This window comes from Nicotiana tomentosiformis, chromosome 6, assembly GCF_000390325.3.
Source record: "Nicotiana tomentosiformis chromosome 6, ASM39032v3, whole genome shotgun sequence".
Classification (NCBI taxonomy): domain Eukaryota; kingdom Viridiplantae; phylum Streptophyta; class Magnoliopsida; order Solanales; family Solanaceae; genus Nicotiana; species Nicotiana tomentosiformis.
The window spans coordinates 96507672-96528773 of NC_090817.1; the positions used below are offsets into that span (position 1 = coordinate 96507672).

The 21102-nt window shown below is 37.5% G+C and overlaps 2 protein-coding genes across 2 annotated transcripts; one reads left to right on the plus strand and one right to left on the minus strand.

The window, feature by feature from the left end:
• Positions 1-10284: 10284 nt before the first annotated feature.
• Positions 10285-10795, minus strand: LOC138894458 (uncharacterized). Its single transcript, XM_070179154.1, has 2 exons — positions 10700-10795; positions 10285-10557 (listed from the first exon to the last, which is right to left on the minus strand). Exons 1-2 carry the CDS (start codon positions 10793-10795, stop codon positions 10285-10287), a joined length of 369 nt encoding a protein of 122 aa, XP_070035255.1.
• A 7701-nt stretch (positions 10796-18496) lies between these two features.
• On the plus strand, positions 18497-20424 carry LOC117274821 (uncharacterized). The gene is made up of 4 exons (XM_070179155.1): positions 18497-19044; positions 19204-19351; positions 19499-19883; positions 19988-20424. Exons 1-4 carry the CDS (start codon positions 18497-18499, stop codon positions 20422-20424), a joined length of 1518 nt encoding a protein of 505 aa, XP_070035256.1.
• The last annotated feature ends 678 nt before the right edge of the window (positions 20425-21102 follow it).

Consider the following 21102-nt stretch of genomic DNA (forward strand, 5'->3'; position numbering starts at 1 on the left):
GGGTCAGTGGGGGGCTTTAGACACAGGTGTCGTTTTCCACATGCTGATTCGGACGCAGATCATGTGCGGCTAATATGTATGTACACGTGACTTGTGTTGTTTAGAACGTCATTTAATTCGTAGTTTCGCACTATAGTTAGGTTAGGTTTTATTTTTAGTTCAACTTTTCGTGCGACATTTTGTAAATTACATAATTATATCGATAATTTGACAAAATATTAATTTTATAAAATTATGTTCTAATATATCATCTTATTTTAATAAATTTTTTTGTTGTTATTTTATTATTTAATATAGCATGCTGAAATATACAAAATCTATACAAAATCAAATAATACACATTATATAGTAATCAAATAAATTATTTGTTCCTTATTTATTTATTATTAAATTAGCAAGTACTTAGTGCTATACATTTACTAATATAACTCTTTATTTTTTTGTCAATTAGCTTAATATTTTGATACTACTTCTCTTTTAATATAACATAGATATATATTTTCTTACTCTGAATTTTTTTTTTTTTAAACTTATGTTATACTCTTCAAATTTCTTCAATGGACTAAATTTAGCAATAATTGTTTTTGAGTGTTATTTATTTATCTTTTATTTTTTAATTAATTTAAAATATAAATATCATATTATTATCTTTATCTCCTATTTTCGGACATTATTTTCTATTGTAATATTTGATTAGTTATTTCATTTGTAGTTTACTGAAAATTAAAATAATATAATATTTTTTTTTGCTAAATTATAATTTTGGATTCATCAAAAGCATAAGGAGATAAACCTTTTATTATATTTATAAAAACCCACCAATATTTTTAATAATTATTAATTTGTGTTATATATAGTATGCTTATATTATGTATAATTTCCTAATTAAAATTTAGTTATTTTTGTTCAATAATATTTTATTGTATTTTATTTAGTGTTTATCTATAATACGAATATTATTGTATTATTTTTCTAAATGGATGGTGTTGAATTAGTTCAAAGGTTAAACATAAAAGTTCTTTTATTATGTGGAGCCAAAACTAACCCTGAACTATAATTTTAGGGTTAAAAATACCCTTTGTCCACTTATAGGGTTATTGGTATCCTTAACATTTTTTTCTTGGCCCTTACATGCCACTACGACTGATAATTATTATTTTTTTAAAAAGAAGGTTAATGACTAATTACGTGGAAAATTCTCATTAGCCTATTTTGAAACAAGGGACCCCATTACATATCCAAACCAACTGAACCGTACCTGCCCCAAAAAACCCACTCACCCTGACCCACAAACTAATAACCTAAATTAAAAACAGATTTCACTTTATTTCTCATCCATCGTATTCTCTCATCTTTGCAGACCAAATTCCCTATCTCCCACCTGTCAAATTGAATTCTCAAATTCAACAAAATCAATTCGTAGTCCTCTATAATGTTGGAATCTGCTATTTCTTCTCGTGAATCAGGTAAATCCCGCACATATTTTTGCGGATTGATTGCCAACCAGTTTACTGCTACGACACCTATGAATGGTGGTAGTAGATTCTTTAAATGTCCTCATCCTGAAGACATTGTTTGTTGTTATTGGGAATGGCGCGATGAAGAACTTCCGACCCATGTGTCAATGTTTATCCACACTCAAAAGATTTTATTGAATGCCCTTCGTAAAGAAAGGGACAATTTGAAGAATACCCTGGATGAATTGTTAGGTAGTAATGTTGCACATTCGAAGAAAGTGTCGAACTTGGAATAAAATTTACAACGATGGAAAAAATCTATGTTGTTGTCATGGGCGGTTTTTGTTTGTTTTGTAGCCAGGAAGACCATGTGTTGAAGTTGAAGTTGCATATTTATTTTGTTATACTATGTTATTGGCTTGGTCAAATGAAGTTGTGTGGGTGTTAAATGTTAGTTGGTATCCAGTTTATCCATCTTAGTTGTTACGGGTGTAGTAGAAAAATTTGAAGGTGCACTACAACGTACCCATCTCAGTTGGTTTTTTTGTTTGTAAATGAACAAGTATACAGTTTTTGTAGTACTTATTGTTGTGTTCAATCAAGCAAATTTGACTATTCCTTAATTTGTCTGTCTCTTCGTTGAATTGCAAAGTAATTAATCAATCAACAACCACACAAGACATCCATCAAAGATAGATAATTAAAGGACATTCCTCATAGATAACTAACAACCATAAAGACTTAAGAATGTTGTTATACTGTTTCACCACAAGTTAAGCACATCAAAAAATATTTTGGGGTGAATTAACACAACACCATTCATAGTCACAGCTTCTTTGCCTTTCCAAGTGACTTTTTTTGGTGAATTGGGAAGATTAGTAGGCAAATTTACACCAGTTCCATCTCCCTTAAAATTAATCTTCCTGGTACCAATAGGTCTTTGGTGCAACTTTCTTTGTTGAAGGATAGTCCAAGCTTCAGATATCACCATTGGCCTCAAATCCGGATCTTTATCTTCATCTTCATCTCCAGTAACATCATCATATTCATCTTCGTGTACCAGCATGTTCGGAGGTGTAGCAGCATGTTTACTTGTCTTCTTAGTTGCAGTAGGTTTGTGTTGAGCAGCTTTTTTTACTTGGCTGATGTATTGAGCAGCTTTGTTTTCTTGACTAGGGAATTGAGAAGATTTCTTTGCTTGACTATGGAGTTGAGTAGATTTCTTTGTTTGACTAGGAAGTTGAGAAGCTTGAGTTGGTGGTTCACAAGCTGGTGGTTCACTCGAAGACACCTTGAATCCATGTCACGACCCGAAATTCCCACCTTCGAGATCGTGATAGCGCATAACTTTTTACTTGCTAGGTAAGCCAACGTTAGAATAATATTAGTCATTTTTAAACAAATCAAATTAAACGGAAGTCGATTACTGAAATAAAGTGCGGAAGACCATAACAACCTAATCATCCAAATACATCCCTGAATCTGGTGTCACAAGTACACAGGCTACTAGAATAATACAAATAAAGGTCTGAATGAAAATGAAGCTGTCTGAAAGAAATACGCAGCTACGATAAAGTGGAAGGGGACTTCAGAACTGCGAACGCCATGCAGTCATACCTCAAGTCTCCTGCAAATATCTATATCGGAGTAAATCTATTGTACGCCGTTAGGACCAACTATGGTATCTGCACAAGAAATGCAGAGTGTAGTATAAGTACAATCGACCACATGTACTCTGTAAGTGTCGAGCCTAACCTCGACAAAGTAGTGATGAGGCTAAGGCAGGTCGATTACATTAACATGTACACATTAATAATAAAAACATGAATAGAAGTAAGACCGGTAATCATATAAAAAATTGAAGTCAATTCAGCAGTCATAGTCCCTCAATTTATTTCTGTTGTGACGTGCAACTCGCTCCAACAATATAAACTTAAAATAAAATATATTGCGGCGTGCAACCCGATCCAACAATATAATATTTTAATTAAATTCTGTTGCGGCGTGCAACCCGCTCCAACAATATAAACTTAAAATAAATCTGTTGCGGCGTGCAACCCGCTCCAACAATATAATTAAACAACTCTTAAATGTAAAAATACTCCAATAAATATCACATTTAATAAGAAATTATTAGGTAACAAAGCATACAGTTATTATGATTTATTTAGGAAACAAGTAATGACAAGTAGCAATTAATTATAAAAATCATGGAGAAAATGGGCAATTTAATATATAATATGCTAAATGTCAAGTAGCAATTACGACACATAATTCAAATAAGCATGTAGCAATTATAACATGGATTTAAGACATAATATTGAATAAGGAATTTGAGATAAATAATTAATGTAATAATTAATTCATGATTTAAAATAATTTATGATTTTTAGATAATTATGCAAACAATCAATTTGACGACGTACAAGCACTCGTCACCTCGCCTATACGTCATTACACATGAAAAATCACTTAACAAATAATTTAAGGGCTCTTTTCCCTCAAGTCAAGGTTAACCGCGACACTTACCTCGCTTTACAACCAAATTCAAGATTCCAATAAACCTTTGCCTCGCGAATTTGCATCTGAAAGCTTTAAATCTGGTCACAAATAATTCAATATACTCAACACGAATCGTAGGAATTAATTCCATATGAAATTACTAATTTTGCGGATTAAAATCCGAAATTTATTTAAAAATCGACATTGGGACCCACGTCTCGAATTCCGAAAAAACTCACGAAATCCGAACACTCGTTCCGATACGAGTTCAACCATATAAAAATTATCGAATTCCGACATCGGATTGCCTTTCAAATCCTCAATTAAAGTTTTTGAAGATTTCTACCATTTTCAACCCAATCTTTACCCATTTGAACTCAACAATCTTTCCACGCATCTTGTTGGTACAAGCATGTATAACTAATACTCTCACATCCAAGAATCATCTTACTAATTACCTATTTCTAGTTGGATTTCGAAATTGAAGAATTGGGGAAAGAAATTCTTACCTCTTTGAAGCCTTAGCAACCATTTGATGTGATTTCAAGATTTGATTCAAGGAAGAGTAGTGAAATCTTTAGTTCTCCCCTTTCCTCTCACTAGAATCGCTCTCCCTTCTATCTAAAATACCAAAAATGGCCCCAAAAATGAACCCCAATCGAGTTAAATGAAATGGGGGTCGAGTCATAAACACCTAGTTTTGTGCAGCCGCGGTGCATGGGGCGGCGCGAGGAGGCTGTGCAAAAAGTGTCTGGAAATGAAATTTTGGAACGTTCTGGAAATTCCCACAGGCGCGGCACGTGGGGCGGTGCGGTAGTATAAATTCTGCCATCGCTTGGTAATTTGATCATAACTTCTTGTATGAGTGTCCAAATGACGAACAGTTTGAAGAGTTAGAAATTAGACGCGAAGATCTTTTATTTTATAGGTTGTCCATCACATAACCCCTTATATATATGTAGATATGCTTGTCCAACATTTGGTCTTGTGCGTACTCATTTGGAACTTTAGTCTATTATGAAATTTTCCAACTTGACTTTGACTTAGGCCTCTCCTTAGACTCCACATCGCTTATAATATGCCTCGTACACTTATTATCATATCCAATTGATATCGATCATATTAATAGTCCTCGAATTAGAAGTAGAGTCAGCCCCCAAACACATAACATAACTTATCTCTTCTTTCGCACATTTCAATTTCCCATGCTACAATGATAGAATCCCCCACCGACGAGGACACATGCACATAAACACTCAAAACATCAGGAGGCAGAACCAAATATGAAGCAAAGTAGGAGGACACATAGGAATGAGTAGATCCTGCATCAAATAAAGCTGAAATATCTCTATGGAAAACTGGAACAATACATGTGATCACGGCGTTGGATGAATCGTCCTCAGGCCTAGCAGGAAAAACATAGAATCGGAGATGGGCCCCACCACTCGGAGCTACATCTCTGGGATGGCCTCTAACTAGATGGCATCCACCTCTAACAATCTAACCTCCACTTCTAGTTTTCTGACCCCTGCCTCTAGCTGGCCGGGCAGGTGGTGGAGAAACCGGTGCCGGTATGATGGCACGTGAATCATGCTGAGATCTGTTGCTCGGCAACCTAGGTCAATACCTCCTGATGTGACCAATATTCCCACACTCATTACAACCATCCTGTTGTTATGGCTGTTGATGTTGAAACTGACTCGAACAGGCCGAATAACCATTGTAGTGACTCTGGAGCGGTGATGCACTGATATGAGCTGGATGTGCACTAAATGACGGCTGCCCAGAGTAAGGCATAATAGGACCATGACTCCATGAAGCACAGTGAGATGCTTGAAGTGCTGAATAAAATGGTCTGGGAGGATGACCCCTACCATAAGTACCCCTGCCTCTAGATGAGGCGCCTATGAAATTACCGAAATGATGAGTCCTCTTATCAGACCCCTGCCCTCTCTCCCGTGCAAGAATTGTCTCGATCCTCCTAGCAACATTAGCAGCCGCCTGAAAAGAAATCTCACTTTTGGTCTCCTTGGCCATATGAAACCTGATAGGGTGAGTGAGTTCATCAATAAACCTCCTCACTCTCTCCCCTTCAGTAGGAAGTAAAAGGAGAGCATGACGGGCTAGATCCACAAAACGAGTCTTGTACTGAGTAACAGTCATACTGCCCTACTGGAGGCGCTCAAATTGACTACGGTAATCCTCTCTCAATGTAATAGGGAGGAACTTCTCTAAAAATAGTCGCGAGAGCTGCTCCCAAGTCAGTGCAGGCGACCTAGCTGGTCTGGTCAACATATAATCTCTCTACCACCTCTTGGCGGAACCCGTCATCTGAAATACTGCAAAATCGACCTCATTGGTCTCAACTATACCCATGTTCTGCAACACCTCATGGCATCGATCAAGATAATCCTATGAGTCCTTAGAATGTGTACCACTGAAGTGAACTATGAAGAGCTTAGTAAACTTGTCCAACCTCAATAAAGCCTCAGAAGACATGGCAGGCCTATCACCGACCTGTGCCGCAACAACTGGATGAACTACCCCAACTGGCGGGGTTGCTGGAGCCTGATACTGGGGAGCCATCTGCTCCGAAGCGGGAGTAGTGGGAGTCTGTTCTCCTCCCCCAGTATGTGAGGCGGCTGGTGCCACTGGAAATGTACCATTCTGAGCCATGCCCTCCATAAGACTCACCAAACGGACTAGAGCGTCCTGAAGCACTAGAGTAGCTATGAATCCTTCCGGAACTTGAACTGGTCTAACCGATACAGTCTGAATTGGAACCTCCTCCTGAAGATCCACCTGAGGTTCTACAACGGGTGTTCATGCTCGAGCTCTAGACTGAGCTCTGCCTCTACCTCTAGCGCGACCTCGGCCTCGACCTCTACCCCTGGTCATAGTTACCACCGGGGGCTCTGGCCCTTGTCCGTCGGTAGATGTATTACGCGTTCTCTCCATCTGCGAGAGAATAAGAATAGAATGGTTCAATAATCGATGACAGAATAAAATCGCACGATAGAATAAGAAAGAAGTGATATTGTTCCAAAACTTCATAGCCTCTGAGAGATAAGTACAGACGTCTCTGTACCAATCCTTCAGACTTTACTAATCTTGTTTGTGACTCGTGAGACCTATGTAACCTAGTTCTCTGATACCAACCTATCACGACTCGAAATTCCCACTTTCGGTACCGTGATGGCGCCTAACATTCGCTTGCTAGGCAAGCCAACGTTAGAATAATATTAGCCATTTTTAACAAATCAAATTAAACGGAAGTCAATTACTGAAATAAAGTGCGGAAGACCATAACAACCTAATCATCCAAATACATCCCCCGAATCTGGTATCACAAGTGCACGGGCTACTAGAATAATATAAATGAAGGTCTGAATGAAAATGAAGTTGTCTGAAAGAAATACACATCTATGATAAAGTGGAAGGGGACTTCAGAACTGCGAACGACATGCAGTTATACCTCAAGTCTCCTGCGAATAGCTGAATTCAAGCAAATCTATTGTACGCCACTGGGACCAACTTCGGTATCTGTACAAGAAGTGCAGAGTGTAGTATGAGTACAATCGCCCACATGTACTCTGTATGTGTCGAGCCTAACCTCGACGAAGTAGTGACGAGGTTAAAGCATGTCGCTTACATTAACCTGTACGCACTAATAATAATAATAACATGAATAGAAGTAAGACCGGTAAATCATATCAAAAATTGAAGTCAATTCAGCAGTCATAATCCCTTAATTTATTTCTGTTGCGGCGTGCAACCCGCACCAATAATATAAATTTAAAATACAATTCATTGCGGCGTGCAACCCGATCCAACAATATAATCTTTCAATTAAATTCCGTTGCGGCGTGCAACCCGCTCCAACAATATAAACTTAAAATAAATTCGTTGCGGCATGCAACCCACTCCAACAATATAATTAAACAACTCTTAAATGTAAAAAATACTCCAATAAATACCACATTTAATAAGAAATTATTAGACAACGAAGCATACAACTATTATGATTTATTTAGGAAACAAGTAATGACAAGTAGCAATTAATTGTGAAAATCATGGAAAAAATAGGCAATTTAATATATAATATGCTAAATGTCAAGTAGCAATTACGACACATAATTCAAATAAGCATGTAGCAATTATAACATGGATTTAAGACATAATATTGAATAAGGAATTTGAGATAAATAATTAATGTAATAATTAATTCATGATTTAAAATAATTTATGATTTTTAGATAATTATGCAAACAATCAATTTGACGACGTACAAGCACTCGTCACCTCGCCTATATGTCATTACACATGAAAATTCACTTAACAAATAATTTAAGGGCTCTTTTCCCTCAAGTCAAGGTTAACCACGACACTTACCTCGTTTTACAACCAAATTCAAGATTCCAATAAAACTTTGCCTCGCGAATTTGCATCCGAAAGCTTCAAATCTGGTCAGAAATAATTTAATATACTCAACACGAATCGTAGGAATTAATTTCATATGAAATTACTAATTTTTCGGATTAAAATCCGAAATTTATTTTTAAAATCGACATTGGGACCCACGTCTCGAATCCCAAAAAAACTCATGGAATTCGAACACCCATTCCGATACGAGTTCAACTATACAAAAATTATGGAGTTCCGACATCGGATTGCCTTTCAAATCCTCAATTAAAATCTTTGAAGATTTCTACCATTTTCAACTCAATATTTACTCATTTGAACTCAACAATCTTCCCACAAACCTTATTGGTACACGCATGTATAATTAATACTTTCACATCCAAGAATCATCTTACTAATTACCTATTTCTAGTTGGATTTCGAAATTGAAGAATTGGGGAAAGAAATTCTTACCTCTTTGAAGCCTTAGCAACCCTTTGATGCGATTTCAAGGTTTGATTCAAGGAAGAGTAGTGAAATCTTTAGTTCTCCCCTTCCCTCTCACTAGAATCGTTCTCCCTTCTCTCTAAAACACCAGAAATTGCCCAAAAATGAACCCCAATCAAGTTAAATGAAATGGGGGTCTGGTTATAAAAACTCAATTTTGTACAATGCGGGGTTGTGCAAAAAGTGTTTGGAAATGAAATTTCGGAACATTCTGGAAATTCCCACAGGCGCAACGCGGTAGTACAAATTCTGCAAGCGTTTGGTGATTTGGTCATAACTTATTGTAGGAGTGTCCAAATGACGAACGATGTGAAGAGTTAGAAACTAGACTCGAAGGTCTTTCATTTGATAGGTTGTCCATCACATAACCCCTTATATATAAGTAAATATGCTCATCCAACATTTCATCTTGTGCGTACTCATTTGGAACTTTAGTCTATTATAAAATTTTCCAAGTTGACTTAGACTTAGGCCTCTCCTTAGACCCCACGTCACTTATAATATGCCCCGTACACTTATTATCATATCCAATTAATACTGATCATATTAATAGTCCTCGAATGAGAAGTAGAGTCCGCCCCCAAACACATAACATAACTTATCTCTTCTTTTGCATATTTCAATTTTTCAGATTTTACTAACTCCCAAAATTTTCAAAAATTTAGCCAGAGTTTCATTTGTAACTGGGCCTATCCACCTGCCAGAGAATCTCAAAAATCAATCCTAACAACACATACATAATCCAATCAATGTAATATAACATGAAAACAATACTAACAGTGGCCCGATAAGCAATATATTTCTAGAAAATGAACGTCATTCACATCAACTATTCTGGTGATACGTAATTCATAGCAGGTAAGCTCTCAACATCTTCATAGAACACATAAATTAATGTTTAAATTAAAGATAAAATTTTTGGGTCATCACAGTCTAGGAGTAGGCATGAAGTCAAAGTTTGAATTTTGACTATCTTGAGGTGTTGTCAAGGGCACATCTTCCACAGTTTGAGAATATTCTCCTTGGAAGAAATGCTTGTGCTTACCATGAACCTACAAAAGTTGAAACATGTGCTTAGTATGGAACTAAATTTGTGGAACTAAACACAAATTTTCAATAAAGAAATAGTTGAATATAGATGAATAATAGATTACCAATGGACAAGTTCTGATATTGTGACATGGTTCACTACAATACCCACATTAAACGAGAAGTCTTTTCCTTTAAGCAGACTATAACCCCTTTCTCTTCCTAACCTCATCATTTTTTCTTGTTCTCTTGACCTTTGGTCTACCAACCACTTTATGCACATCTGGTCGCTCCATAGCATGTTTTGGCTCAACTTTTCAGAATTCATCACCTCTAACAGGTTGTATCTTATGCACATACATCATCATGGAAGTTTCTTTTAATACCACTAATGTGCCTCACTTAATGGATCAAGCTTTTTATGAAGTAAAGCTTTGATGGCATGAGAGCATGGTATTCCAGTTAAGTCACATGCCCTGCATGTACATCTCTTCAATTCATAATTGACCATATTCTTATTTGTGCCTTCAATCACTTCATATCCAAATTCTCCATTAAAGTCAACTTCATATTCTGCATCAATAGCTTTGTAATAACTATATAGTTCCATGGCATATAGGCTGATGTTTCCTTTTCTAATTTGTACATTCTTCTTCATGATCTTTTAACAGGTTCATCACCGTCCAGTTAAAATGTTGAGAACACATTTAACAAATGAAAAAAATAGTTAAGAAGTGCAAAATAGTTAAGAAGTTAAAAAATAGTTAAGAAGATGGAAAACAGTAAAGAAAATAAAATTTTACCTTAACTTTAATCTCTTCCAGCATCTTGATTATATGTTTTTGTCTTGCTTCTAAAATCCATTTGTTGAAAGATTCTGTAAAGTTATCGTCCACCATATTGTTCTTGCAAATGGTGTCAAAGTATGCTCTACACCAATTTTTGGGAGTGGATATCCTACTAAGGTCTTAGCAGCTTCTTCAGTCACATCACCCATGGACTTCAAATAATCTTTAAATTCCTCTTCATATGTGCTCCAAGTACACCACTACAACAACTTTTTTAACTCCAAACTCCTCTACTTCTTGCTATAGTTAGCTTCTATGTGCCTAACACACCATATGTGATTTGCATTAGGAAGCATAGTAGAAACAACATCAAGCAGACCCTACAAAAATGAAAACAACGAGTTAAACATATAGTCAAACTAGTACAAAGAAACATGTGGATAAAAATAGTTAGATATTATCTTTTCCATATTAGATATTAATGTCACTGATGCATCATCTTCCAAATCAAAGGAACTTCTTAGTGGCTCTAAAAACCACTTCCAAATCCTACTAGTTTCTTTATTCACCACTGCCCAAGTTATGGGATAAAAGTATTTCATTAAATCTTGTGGCATAGCAACAAGTAATATTCACTTATATTTTTCTTTTAGAAAAGTACCCTCCATACCTATTAAAGGCATCAATCCTCCTTTACAACAATTTTTAAAGCATGGAAGTAAATATACATTCTAAGAAATTTTCTTTTTCCTCGTTCCAAAGCATCTTTGGATATGTTTATCCCCACATCAGAGCAAAGATTTATATCCCTAAACTCTTGAGCATAAGCCTCTAATCTACTGTAACCATCAATGTAGCTACCCTTCAATTTCTCTAACACAAGCCTTTTAACCTTTTTCATAGTGGAATAGCTAACATTAAGTTTGAATTGATCCCCCAAATCCACTCTCATGTTTTTCACCTTGTACTTGGACTATTTTGAACCTTGTACTTGGACTATTTTGAACCTTGTTCTTGAAATAGTGTGCTAAAATGTTGGTAGTGGCTCTTCTTTTTGTATAAGCCGGGTCACATTTATGTTCCAAGTTTAAGGTCTTGATTTTAAATCCTTGATCTTTTTTATCCTTGGATATATGGCACACAAAAGGACATCCTACATCATATTTATATCTCACCCTAGTAGTGTCACTCTTCTTTACTTTAAGGCCATGGCTAGTAGCAACTGCATATAATCCCATAACTCTTTTAGCTTCGGCCAAGCTTTTAAAACTCATTCCCTTTTCTAGTTCTTTGTATTTTTTCAGTTTTTCAGTGACTTCTTTAGTCATTTCCTTCCTGAAGAGTTCCAACTGCTCACAATCATAATCACTAGAGTCAGTTTCACTAGCACCCTCTTCACCAGAGGAGTCACAATTAGTACCAACCTCTAGTGTGCCAATATTTTGTTTATTATACTGAATAATGTTAGGAGATATTACTCGTTCTTCACCTTCATGTACAACAAATAACTGGACCACATTAAACTTGGCAGATAGTAAAGATATTAGTTTTCTAATGCCTTCATCACCCTCAACCACATATTATCTACCTGAATACCCTGTCGTATAAAATCCGTTTCACCTCCTTTAACCTAAGGACTTCACTGTATTAAGCACAAATGTCAATATAAGGCAACATATCCACATCATATCTTTGCAACACATGATTCATATTTTAAATATAAATCACAAGAGGCTTCAAGACCCATCTGCCCCCATAATTAAAGATCAAGTCTACCTTCTCAAGCATTATACAAAAAAGTCATATGCAAGCCATACAATAATAAGATAAAGGGACCCATCTAACATATAAAATCAAAAAAATAAAAGACAAACTAACATTCTTTATTGACCCTAAAAACAGACAATAAAAAAGGCAGGGGTCCACATGCAACCACCAAGGAGATAACAAACAAAAAGCTACAAATAGATATCTGGAATTAACTATAAATGAGACCACATACAAATAAATACACAAAAAATCATTTTTCCAAACCCTACCAGAAACATAAAATATGCATGGACCACACGCAACCAACAAACAACTAACTAACCTAAAAGCTTCAAATATATAACAAGAATCAACAAAAAATTAGACCCCATAAGAATATCTAAACCATAGATCATTCCCGTAAACCCTATATTTCGGACAACACAAAATAAATTGGGATTGCATACAATATAAAATTGACTAAACAAAGGCATCGAAGCATGGAAGAAACAAGTGAATATCCTTAAAACTTCAAAAGCAACAAAAGTTGACAGATTCAAGAAAGCCCTAAATATATATTATTCACAAAAGCAGTAGAATCATACTTGAATGAGAGAAAATCTTGTACGAATCTTGTATTTCAACTTCAGTTCTTCATCTTTAACGAATATTTTACTACACAATCTCTATAAAGTGAAAGACATTTTCGGAATTATGAAGTTGCCTAAAGAGGAGAGAAGAAGATGGCTGAGAAAACAAGGGTTAAAGTTAGATGAAATTCATGTTTTAGTAGTTTGTGTGTCGGGGCATGTGGGTTTTTAGGGTGGGTACGACTCAACGGTTTTGGATATGCAATGGGTCCCTTTTTCAAAATAGGCCAATGAGAATTTGCCACGTAATAAGTCATTAACCTACTTCTTAAAAAAAATTCCCAGCCGTTAGTCAGAGTGGCATGTAAAGGCCAAGAAAAAAATGTTAGGGATACCAATGGCCTAATAGGTGGACGAAGGACATTTTTAATCCTGAAACACTAGTTCAGGGTCAGTTCTCGACCTTTTTCGTAAGAATAAATAAATCATAGACCATCCCTTAAACCCTATATTTCGGACAACACATAATAAATTGGGACCACATGCAATGTGAAATTGACTAAACAAAGGCATCGAAACGTGGAAGAAATAAGTGAATATTCTTAAAACTTCAAAAGCAACAAAAGTTGATAGATTCAAGGAAACCCTAAACATATATTATTCACAAAAGCAGTAGAATCTTACTTGAATGAGAGAAGATCTTGTGCGGATCTTGTATTTTAACATTAATCCTTCAGCTTTAACGAATATTTTACTACACAATCTCTATAAAGTGGCAGACATTTTCGGGACTATAAAATCGCCTAAAGAGGAGAGAAGAAGATGGTTGAGAAAATAAGGGTTAGAGTTAGGTGAAATTCGTATTTTATTAGTTTGTGGGTCGGAGCGGGTGGGTTTTTGTGGTGGGTACAGTTCATCTGGTTTGAATATGTACTGAGGTCCCTTATTTCAAAATAGACCAATGAGCATTTTCCACGTAATTAGTCATTAACCTTTTTTTAAAAAAATTACCAGTTGTTAGTCGGAGTGGCATGTAAAGGCCGGGGAAAAAATGTTAGGGATACCAATAACCCAATAGGTGGACAAAGGATATTTTTAATCCTGAACTATAGTTCACAGTTAGTTCTGGCCCTTTTCCGTTTATTATATGTCATAAATCTACTAATAATTATTTTTGTATTATTTTCAATAAGAAATTTAATTAAATTGTTCATCCCGTTTGTATTTAATATGAAAGTTTAATTTTTTTATTAAGATTACTATATAAGAAGTTAAATTATATATTTATACATTTTATTTATTTCTTGAAATTATTGTTTATGTTATTTTCTTTAATTTTATCTTATCCATATAGCATATAATATGACCATATGAATTATTATTCAAAATATTTCTCATCTCAAAAAATAAACTAGTCTTATCATTTTATATATCTATACATTGAAGTTATATATTTATATATTTTTTCCTTTTTTGATAATATTTTCTTTAAAATATATAGATATTTAATTATTTTAAATTCAAATTCAAAAAGAGTAACTAGTTATTAACTAACCTAAATAATTTTGTCCTAAAATTTGATACTAGTTAAATTTTTATTGTGACACTTGACATCATCACATTGATTTGCTTCTCCTATTCTATATATTTATATATTATATATTTTTTCCTTTTTTGATAATATTTTCTTTAAACTATATAGATATTTAATTATTTTAAATTCAAATTCAAAAAAGAGTAACTAGTTATTAACTAACCTAACTAATTCACTACTAGAAAATGGGCCTATGGCAACAGTTTACTGCAACGGTTCACAAACCGTTGCCATAGAGTGTATATAGCAACAGTTACAACCGTTACAATAACATTTGGGTGATATCAGCACACTTTAACTATCAAACCGTTGCAATTGTAGCAGAACCGTTGCCATAGAAGTTTTTTCCGCAACGGTCTGTACACCCTTCCAATAGACATATTTATGGGAACGGTTGTAGAATTTTTTTTATGGGAACAGTTTTTCATTCCCTCCTCATTTCCCCCCTATGAAATTTGCTAAACCCTCCAAATCACCCCCTTTTATATTTTTGATTAATTTTAATAATGTAAATATAAAGTTAAAATCTTTTCCCAGCAAACCCACCCACTGGTTCATTCGATACATCCAATGAACCCATCTCTTTTTTTTTGCCTCTTAAGATTCATTCCCCCAAAATTCTCTCTTTCTCTCCTAAAATCCAAATCCAGAAACCTAAGATCATTCTACTTCTAATGTCTTTCAACTCCTTATAGATTCATCTCAACGACAGTTGCTAACCTTCCCCAAATCCTCAAATTCCAAAATCAATTTTATGCTCGAATCGGAGAAGTCGTCCAAACGAATATGTAAGTTTTGTTATCTAATTTGGGTTTTTTCCTTTAATCTTTCCTTTTTCTTTAATTTTAGGTTGTTTGTAACCAACAATGAGTTCTTGAATTTTAGATTTTTAGTGTGGATCGTCTTCTGCTAGAGTTTTAAGTGATATTGGTATTGTTGATAGTCGTTCGTCTTTGGATTGGAGAGAGAAATGTGTTGTTACTAGAGTCAAAAATCAAGGCAGTTGTGGTATGCTCAGTTTATTACCTTATCTTTTAGTTGTATCTTTATGGTGATTTTATTTATGTGGAGGATATATAACTTCTGCATAGTAGAGCCAACATTACAAAATTTTATAAAGTTTGGATTTTGACGATATTTATCTCAAATGACAATGGAAGCTTGTGATATTTTTTGCCTTTTTCTCTTGTGTGGGAAACTTGTAATTTCTCTTACAATGTTCAGTTGTCCCTGGACTTTCTTCCTATTTCATCAGAGATTCATTAGCTTCCGTATCTTCCTTCACTAACACACAACTGGAACATTCTATTCTTTTTACAATTAAACCTAATTAGTCGTGAAAATACAGAACTGGTCACTGTAAAAAGGCATTCAACTGAGTAGCCGACAAGATAACTTTTCCACTTAGTTTTAACATGTAGAAATGGAAGTTTACTTCAAGAATCCTAAGTTGATGTTGCTTCAACGTGCTGAACTTGAGTAAAGTTGAGGGGGAAAAGATGAAAATGCATCAGACACCCTCTTATATCTAAAGGGTCGTGCCCAGTTAGCTCTAATAAATTAAGGTTTGTCAAAGTCCGTTCCCTGTTGAATCAGACACAAATTAGTTTTTATTCATGTCTTTCTCAGTAGTGATTAAGAACACTAAGCCAATAACATGCCCACTTTCTCCATCTAAGGTATTTGAACAAGTCAGAGTAATACTGGCTTCTGATGCAGATGGTGCTCTTAGAAGATTAGAAGGATTCTATTTCTAATTTATGTTATTAACTTACATTGTATGCGAGTATATCTCGGAAGATCTAATGGATTCGGTTTCTAAGTTATGCCCTGTAACTTGTTATATCTTCTTGTGTGTCATGCTTGAATTCTTCAGGTCATATCATTAGTACGTAATATCGTCCTTATAGTTACTAATGTAGCTACACGGAGCATATACACGTAAGAGGATACAAATTATCTTGGTGTTTGGGTGTTGTTGTTTTGTGATGAAATAATGTTCGAAGCTGTTAAGGCAGATTGTCTTGCTTAAAAAATAACAGACTGGTGAGTTGTTTGATTTGGTTTGTCTGTTTGCGGATTTTGTTTTGATATTACCGCACACGCACATCTCTCTCTTTCTCTTTCTTCCATACGCTCTCTTTCTCTTTCTTCGTTCTCATTAGGTAACGCTCAAATAGGCCGGAGAAAACTCCAGCTCTGGCGCCGCCGACAACTAGTGGCCAGGTAAGCACCCTCTCTCATATTTCTCTATTTTCCCTTCTCTCCCCGACCACCTCTTCGTCCCTTTTTTTTCTTTTTTCTTCTCTTCGTCTTCTTTTCAAAGCCCTAGTAGTGGCATTTTCGGCGACTGTGCCGCCACCGGCCACTCTCTTTTCTTCTCTTTTTCCAGTCCCAACCCCCTTCTCTCTATATATTCTCTCTTCTCCCCCTGCCCTTCTCTCCTTCTCCCCCTGTTTCTTCTATTTCCTTAGAGTAAGAACCCTAGCTTCTGCGTCTTCTTCTTCTCCGGTGATTGCAGACCGGTGACAGTAGTCCGGTCTGGCACCTCCAAGGCAGACCACCCCAGACTCCCTGTGTCACATCAGTACGGTGACTGCCCTGCCACCCCTCCCCCATTCTTGTTGGCCCGTTGTGTTTGAGTGTTTTTTAGGTTGTTTTGTTGCGATACTTGGAGACGGGCGGGACGCACGTGCAAACGTAGCTGAGCATGTCGGTGAGCTTTACCAAGGGACGAAGGAAAGTTGGAAGGGAGTACGTCAGGCTCCGCAGTCTCGGGTGTACATCAAGTCGGCACTCCAGGTTCTATTCTCGGTAGTTGGTACCTTCCGCTCTTTAGTTTCCCTCCTCTTGTGTTAGTTATACTCTTGTGTAGTTATACTGTTGCCGTATTGGTACATTCTAGTTTAGTCATTCTAGTAGAATGCCAATATCTACTACTTTTTGCTTAGAGTTGGACCGTTGCTGTTTGTGTTAGCATTTTCCCTAGGCTACCGTTCGTCCAGTAGCTGGAGCCTGTAATGGTGGAGTAAGGGCATGTCCTCGGGGTGGGCGGGGGAGAAGGCAGGAGATATGGGAAGTGACGGGGCCAAAAGGGGGTAAGGGGACCAATGGAGCCTATAGGTTGAGAATTGGATCGTGGAACATAGGGACATTGATGGGTAAGTTTATAGAGCTGGCGAAGATCCTACAGAAGAGGAAGATCAATATAGATTGTGTTCAGGAGACTAGGTGGGTAGGGTCGAGGGCGAGGAATGCGGACGGGTATAAACTATGGTACTCGGGTGGCAGGAAAGGTAAGAACATAGTGGGTATTTGGGTAGATAGGGAACTTAGAGAGTCAGTGGTAGAGGTTAGGAGGGTAAACGATAGATTAACGGAGATTAAGTTAGTAGTTGGTGGGATCACTCTGAATGTTATTAGCGCAGAAGTTGCGGAGAAGTTATTCATAGGAAGGGATTTCAATGGGCATATAGGGTCGTGTGCTGATGGATATAGCGAGGTGCATGGTGGCTTCGACTTTGGGGATAGGAACGAAGGAGGTACCTCACTGTTGGATTTTTCTAGAGCTTTTGAGTTGGTGATTGCGAACTCTAGTTTTCCGAAGAGGGAGAATCATTTGGTTACATTCCGGAGTACGGTGGCTAAGACTCAGATTGAATTACCTCCTTCTTAGGAGATGTGATAAGCGGCTGTGTGTGGATTGCAAGGTTATCCCGAGTGAGACTCTCGCGACACAACATAGGCTCTTGGTGATGGACGTCGATATATTATTAAGGAGGAAGAAGAAGTTTGTCCAGGGTCAACCGACTGACAGAGGATCAGGTGGGGAGCCTTGACGGAGATAAAGCTCAGGAGTTGGAGGGGAGGTTGATGGCTATGGGCGCCTGGAGGAGTAGTGGGGACGCTAGCAAGATGTGGACAACTACAACGGACTATATAAGAAAGGCGACGAGAGAGGTGCTAGGGGTCTCGAAGGGTTACTATGGCGGACACCAAGGCAACTGGTGGTGGAATGATGTGGTCCAAGGTAAAGTGGAAGCAAAGAAAATAGTGTATCTTAGGTTAGTGAAGAGCACAAATAAGGAAGAGAGGAGAGTGACTAGAGGAAGATATAAGGAAGCCAAGAAGGAGGCGAAGTTAGCGGTCACGGAGGCTAAGGATGCAGCGTTCGGTCGTCTGTACGAGGAGTTGGGGGACAAAAGAGGGGAGAAGAAGCTATTTCGGCTGGCCAAGGCTAGAGAGAGGAAGGCTCGTAACCTGGATCAAGTGAGGTGCATCAAGGACGAGGAAGGCAGAGTATTGACGAAAGATGCCCAGATTAAGCGGAGATGGCAGGATTACTTCTATCGGCTTATGAATGAAGAAGGGGACAGAGACATTGTGCTAGGGGAATTGGGTCATTGTGGGAGTCACCAAGACTTTAGGTATTGTAGGTGTATTAAGGTTGAGGAGGTCGTGGGAGCTATGTGCAATATGAGTAGGGGCCGAGCGACCGGACCGGACAAAATTCCGGTGGAATTGTGGAGGAGTGTGGGTAGAGCATGCTTGGAATGGTTGACTACGCTACTTAATATTATCTTCAGGACGAAAAGGATGCCAGATGAATGGAGGTGGAGTACGATGATACCGTTGTTCAAGAACAAATGTGACATCCAGAATTGTAACAACTATATGGGCATCAAGTTACTAAGTCATACCATAAAAGTTTGGGAGATGATGGTGGAAGGAAGGGTGAGGAGGGCAGTGTCTATATGCGACAACCAATTCGGATTCATGCCGGGTCGGTCCACTACGGAAGATGTCCACCTTATCAGGAGGTTGGTGGAATAGTACAGGGATGGGAAAAATAATTTGCACATAGTGTTTATTGACCTACAGAAAGCGTATGATAAGGTTCTTAGGGAGGTTCTTTGGAGATGCCTTGAGGGGAAATGTGTGCTGGTAGCTTACATTATGGTATTAAAGGACATGTATGAGGGAGCTAAGACTCGGGTTAGGACTGTGGGAGGTGACTCAGAACACTTTCCGGATGTTATGGGGTTGCACCAAGGGTTTGCGCTCAGCCCGTTCTTATTTGCCCTGGTGATGGATGCGCTAATACACCATATTCAAGGGGAGGTGCCATGGTGTATGTTGTTCGTTGATGATATAGTACTGGTTGATGAGACAGGAAGCAGCGTTAATGAGAGGCTGGAGATTTGGAGACAGGCCCTTGAGGTTAAAGGTTTCAAGTTGAGTAGGACTAAGACAAAATATCTGGAGTGTAAGTTCAACGATGAGTCGGGAGAAGCGGACATGGATGTGAGGCTTGACTCTCGAGTCATCCCTAAGAGAGGGAGTTTCAAATACCTTGGATCAATTATTCAGGGGGTGGGGAGATAGACGAGGATGTCACGCACCGTATAGGAGTGAGATGGATTAAATGGAGGTTAGCATCCGAAGTCCTGTGTGACAAGAAAGTGCCACCGAAACTCAAAGGCAAGTTCTATAAAGCAGTGGTTAGACCGACCATGTTGTATGGGGTTGAGTGTTGGGCAGCCAAGAATTCCCATACCCAGAAGATGAAAGTGGCAAAAATGAGGATGTTGAGATGGATGTACGGGCACACTAGGCTGGATAAGATTAGGAATGTAGATGTTCGGGAGAAGGTGGGCGTGGCTCCCATGGACGACAAGATGCGGGAAGCGATGCTTAGATGGTTCGAGCACGTGCGGAGGAGAAGCATAAATGCCCCGATTAGGAGGTGTGAGACGTTAGCATTGGCAGGTACGAGGAGAGGTAGAGGACGACCTAAGAAGTATTAGGATGAGGTGATCAGGCAAGACATGGCGCGACTTCAGATCTCCGAGGACATGGCTGTGGATAGGAAGGGGTGGAGGTCGAGCATTAGGATTGTAGGTTAGGGTTGTTCCGGGGGCAGGGTTGGCCTGTTGTTGTTGTTTTGTTGTGGGTTGTTAGTGCTTTATGTAGTTTTCTCACTATTTTCTATGGCAGTATTGCTGTTTATAGTTATTGCTTTTACATCTATTTTTCTATTTCTTACGATGCTGTTAATATTTTTTATCTTCTATTGCTGTCACTGACCTATTGTCTATTGTTTATTTTTCTTCTTCTCGAGTCGAGGGTCTTTCGGAAACAGCCTCTCTATCCCTCTGGGGGTAGGAGTAAGGTCTGCGTATATTCTACCCTCCCCAGACCCCACTTATGGGATTATACTGGGTTGTTGTTGTTACGATTTTGGTTTGTTGTATGTTGCTTAAAGTACACCTACTCATCTTATGATTTGTGGATGAATCTTAGGTTCTGTATGGAAATTGTATCATGTTTTGAGCAGGTTGAAAATCTTGGAATAGTCGTATTTACAAATAATGTTTTGAGCGGGTTGAAAATTTTGCGATAGTCGTATTTACAAAGAAAACTCTGCCGAAAAATTTAAGAATTTAGAGAGAGTGAAAATTTTGAGTTATCAAATTGGTCATTTA

Excerpts from the sequence above, each read along its gene's own strand:
- LOC138894458 (XM_070179154.1), bottom strand. The coding sequence starts at position 10,795 with ATGGTGGACGATAACTTTACAGAATCTTTCAACAAATGGATTTTAGAA. Across the intron at positions 10,558-10,699 it reads TGGAAGAGATTAAAGTTAAG|ATCATGAAGAAGAATGTACA; the intron begins GTAAAATTTTAT and ends ACCTGTTAAAAG.
- LOC117274821 (XM_070179155.1), top strand. The coding sequence starts at position 18,497 with ATGGGCGCCTGGAGGAGTAGTGGGGACGCTAGCAAGATGTGGACAACT. Across the intron at positions 19,045-19,203 it reads GGGAGTCACCAAGACTTTAG|GACGAAAAGGATGCCAGATG; the intron begins GTATTGTAGGTG and ends TATTATCTTCAG. Across the intron at positions 19,352-19,498 it reads AGATGATGGTGGAAGGAAGG|AAAGCGTATGATAAGGTTCT; the intron begins GTGAGGAGGGCA and ends ATTGACCTACAG.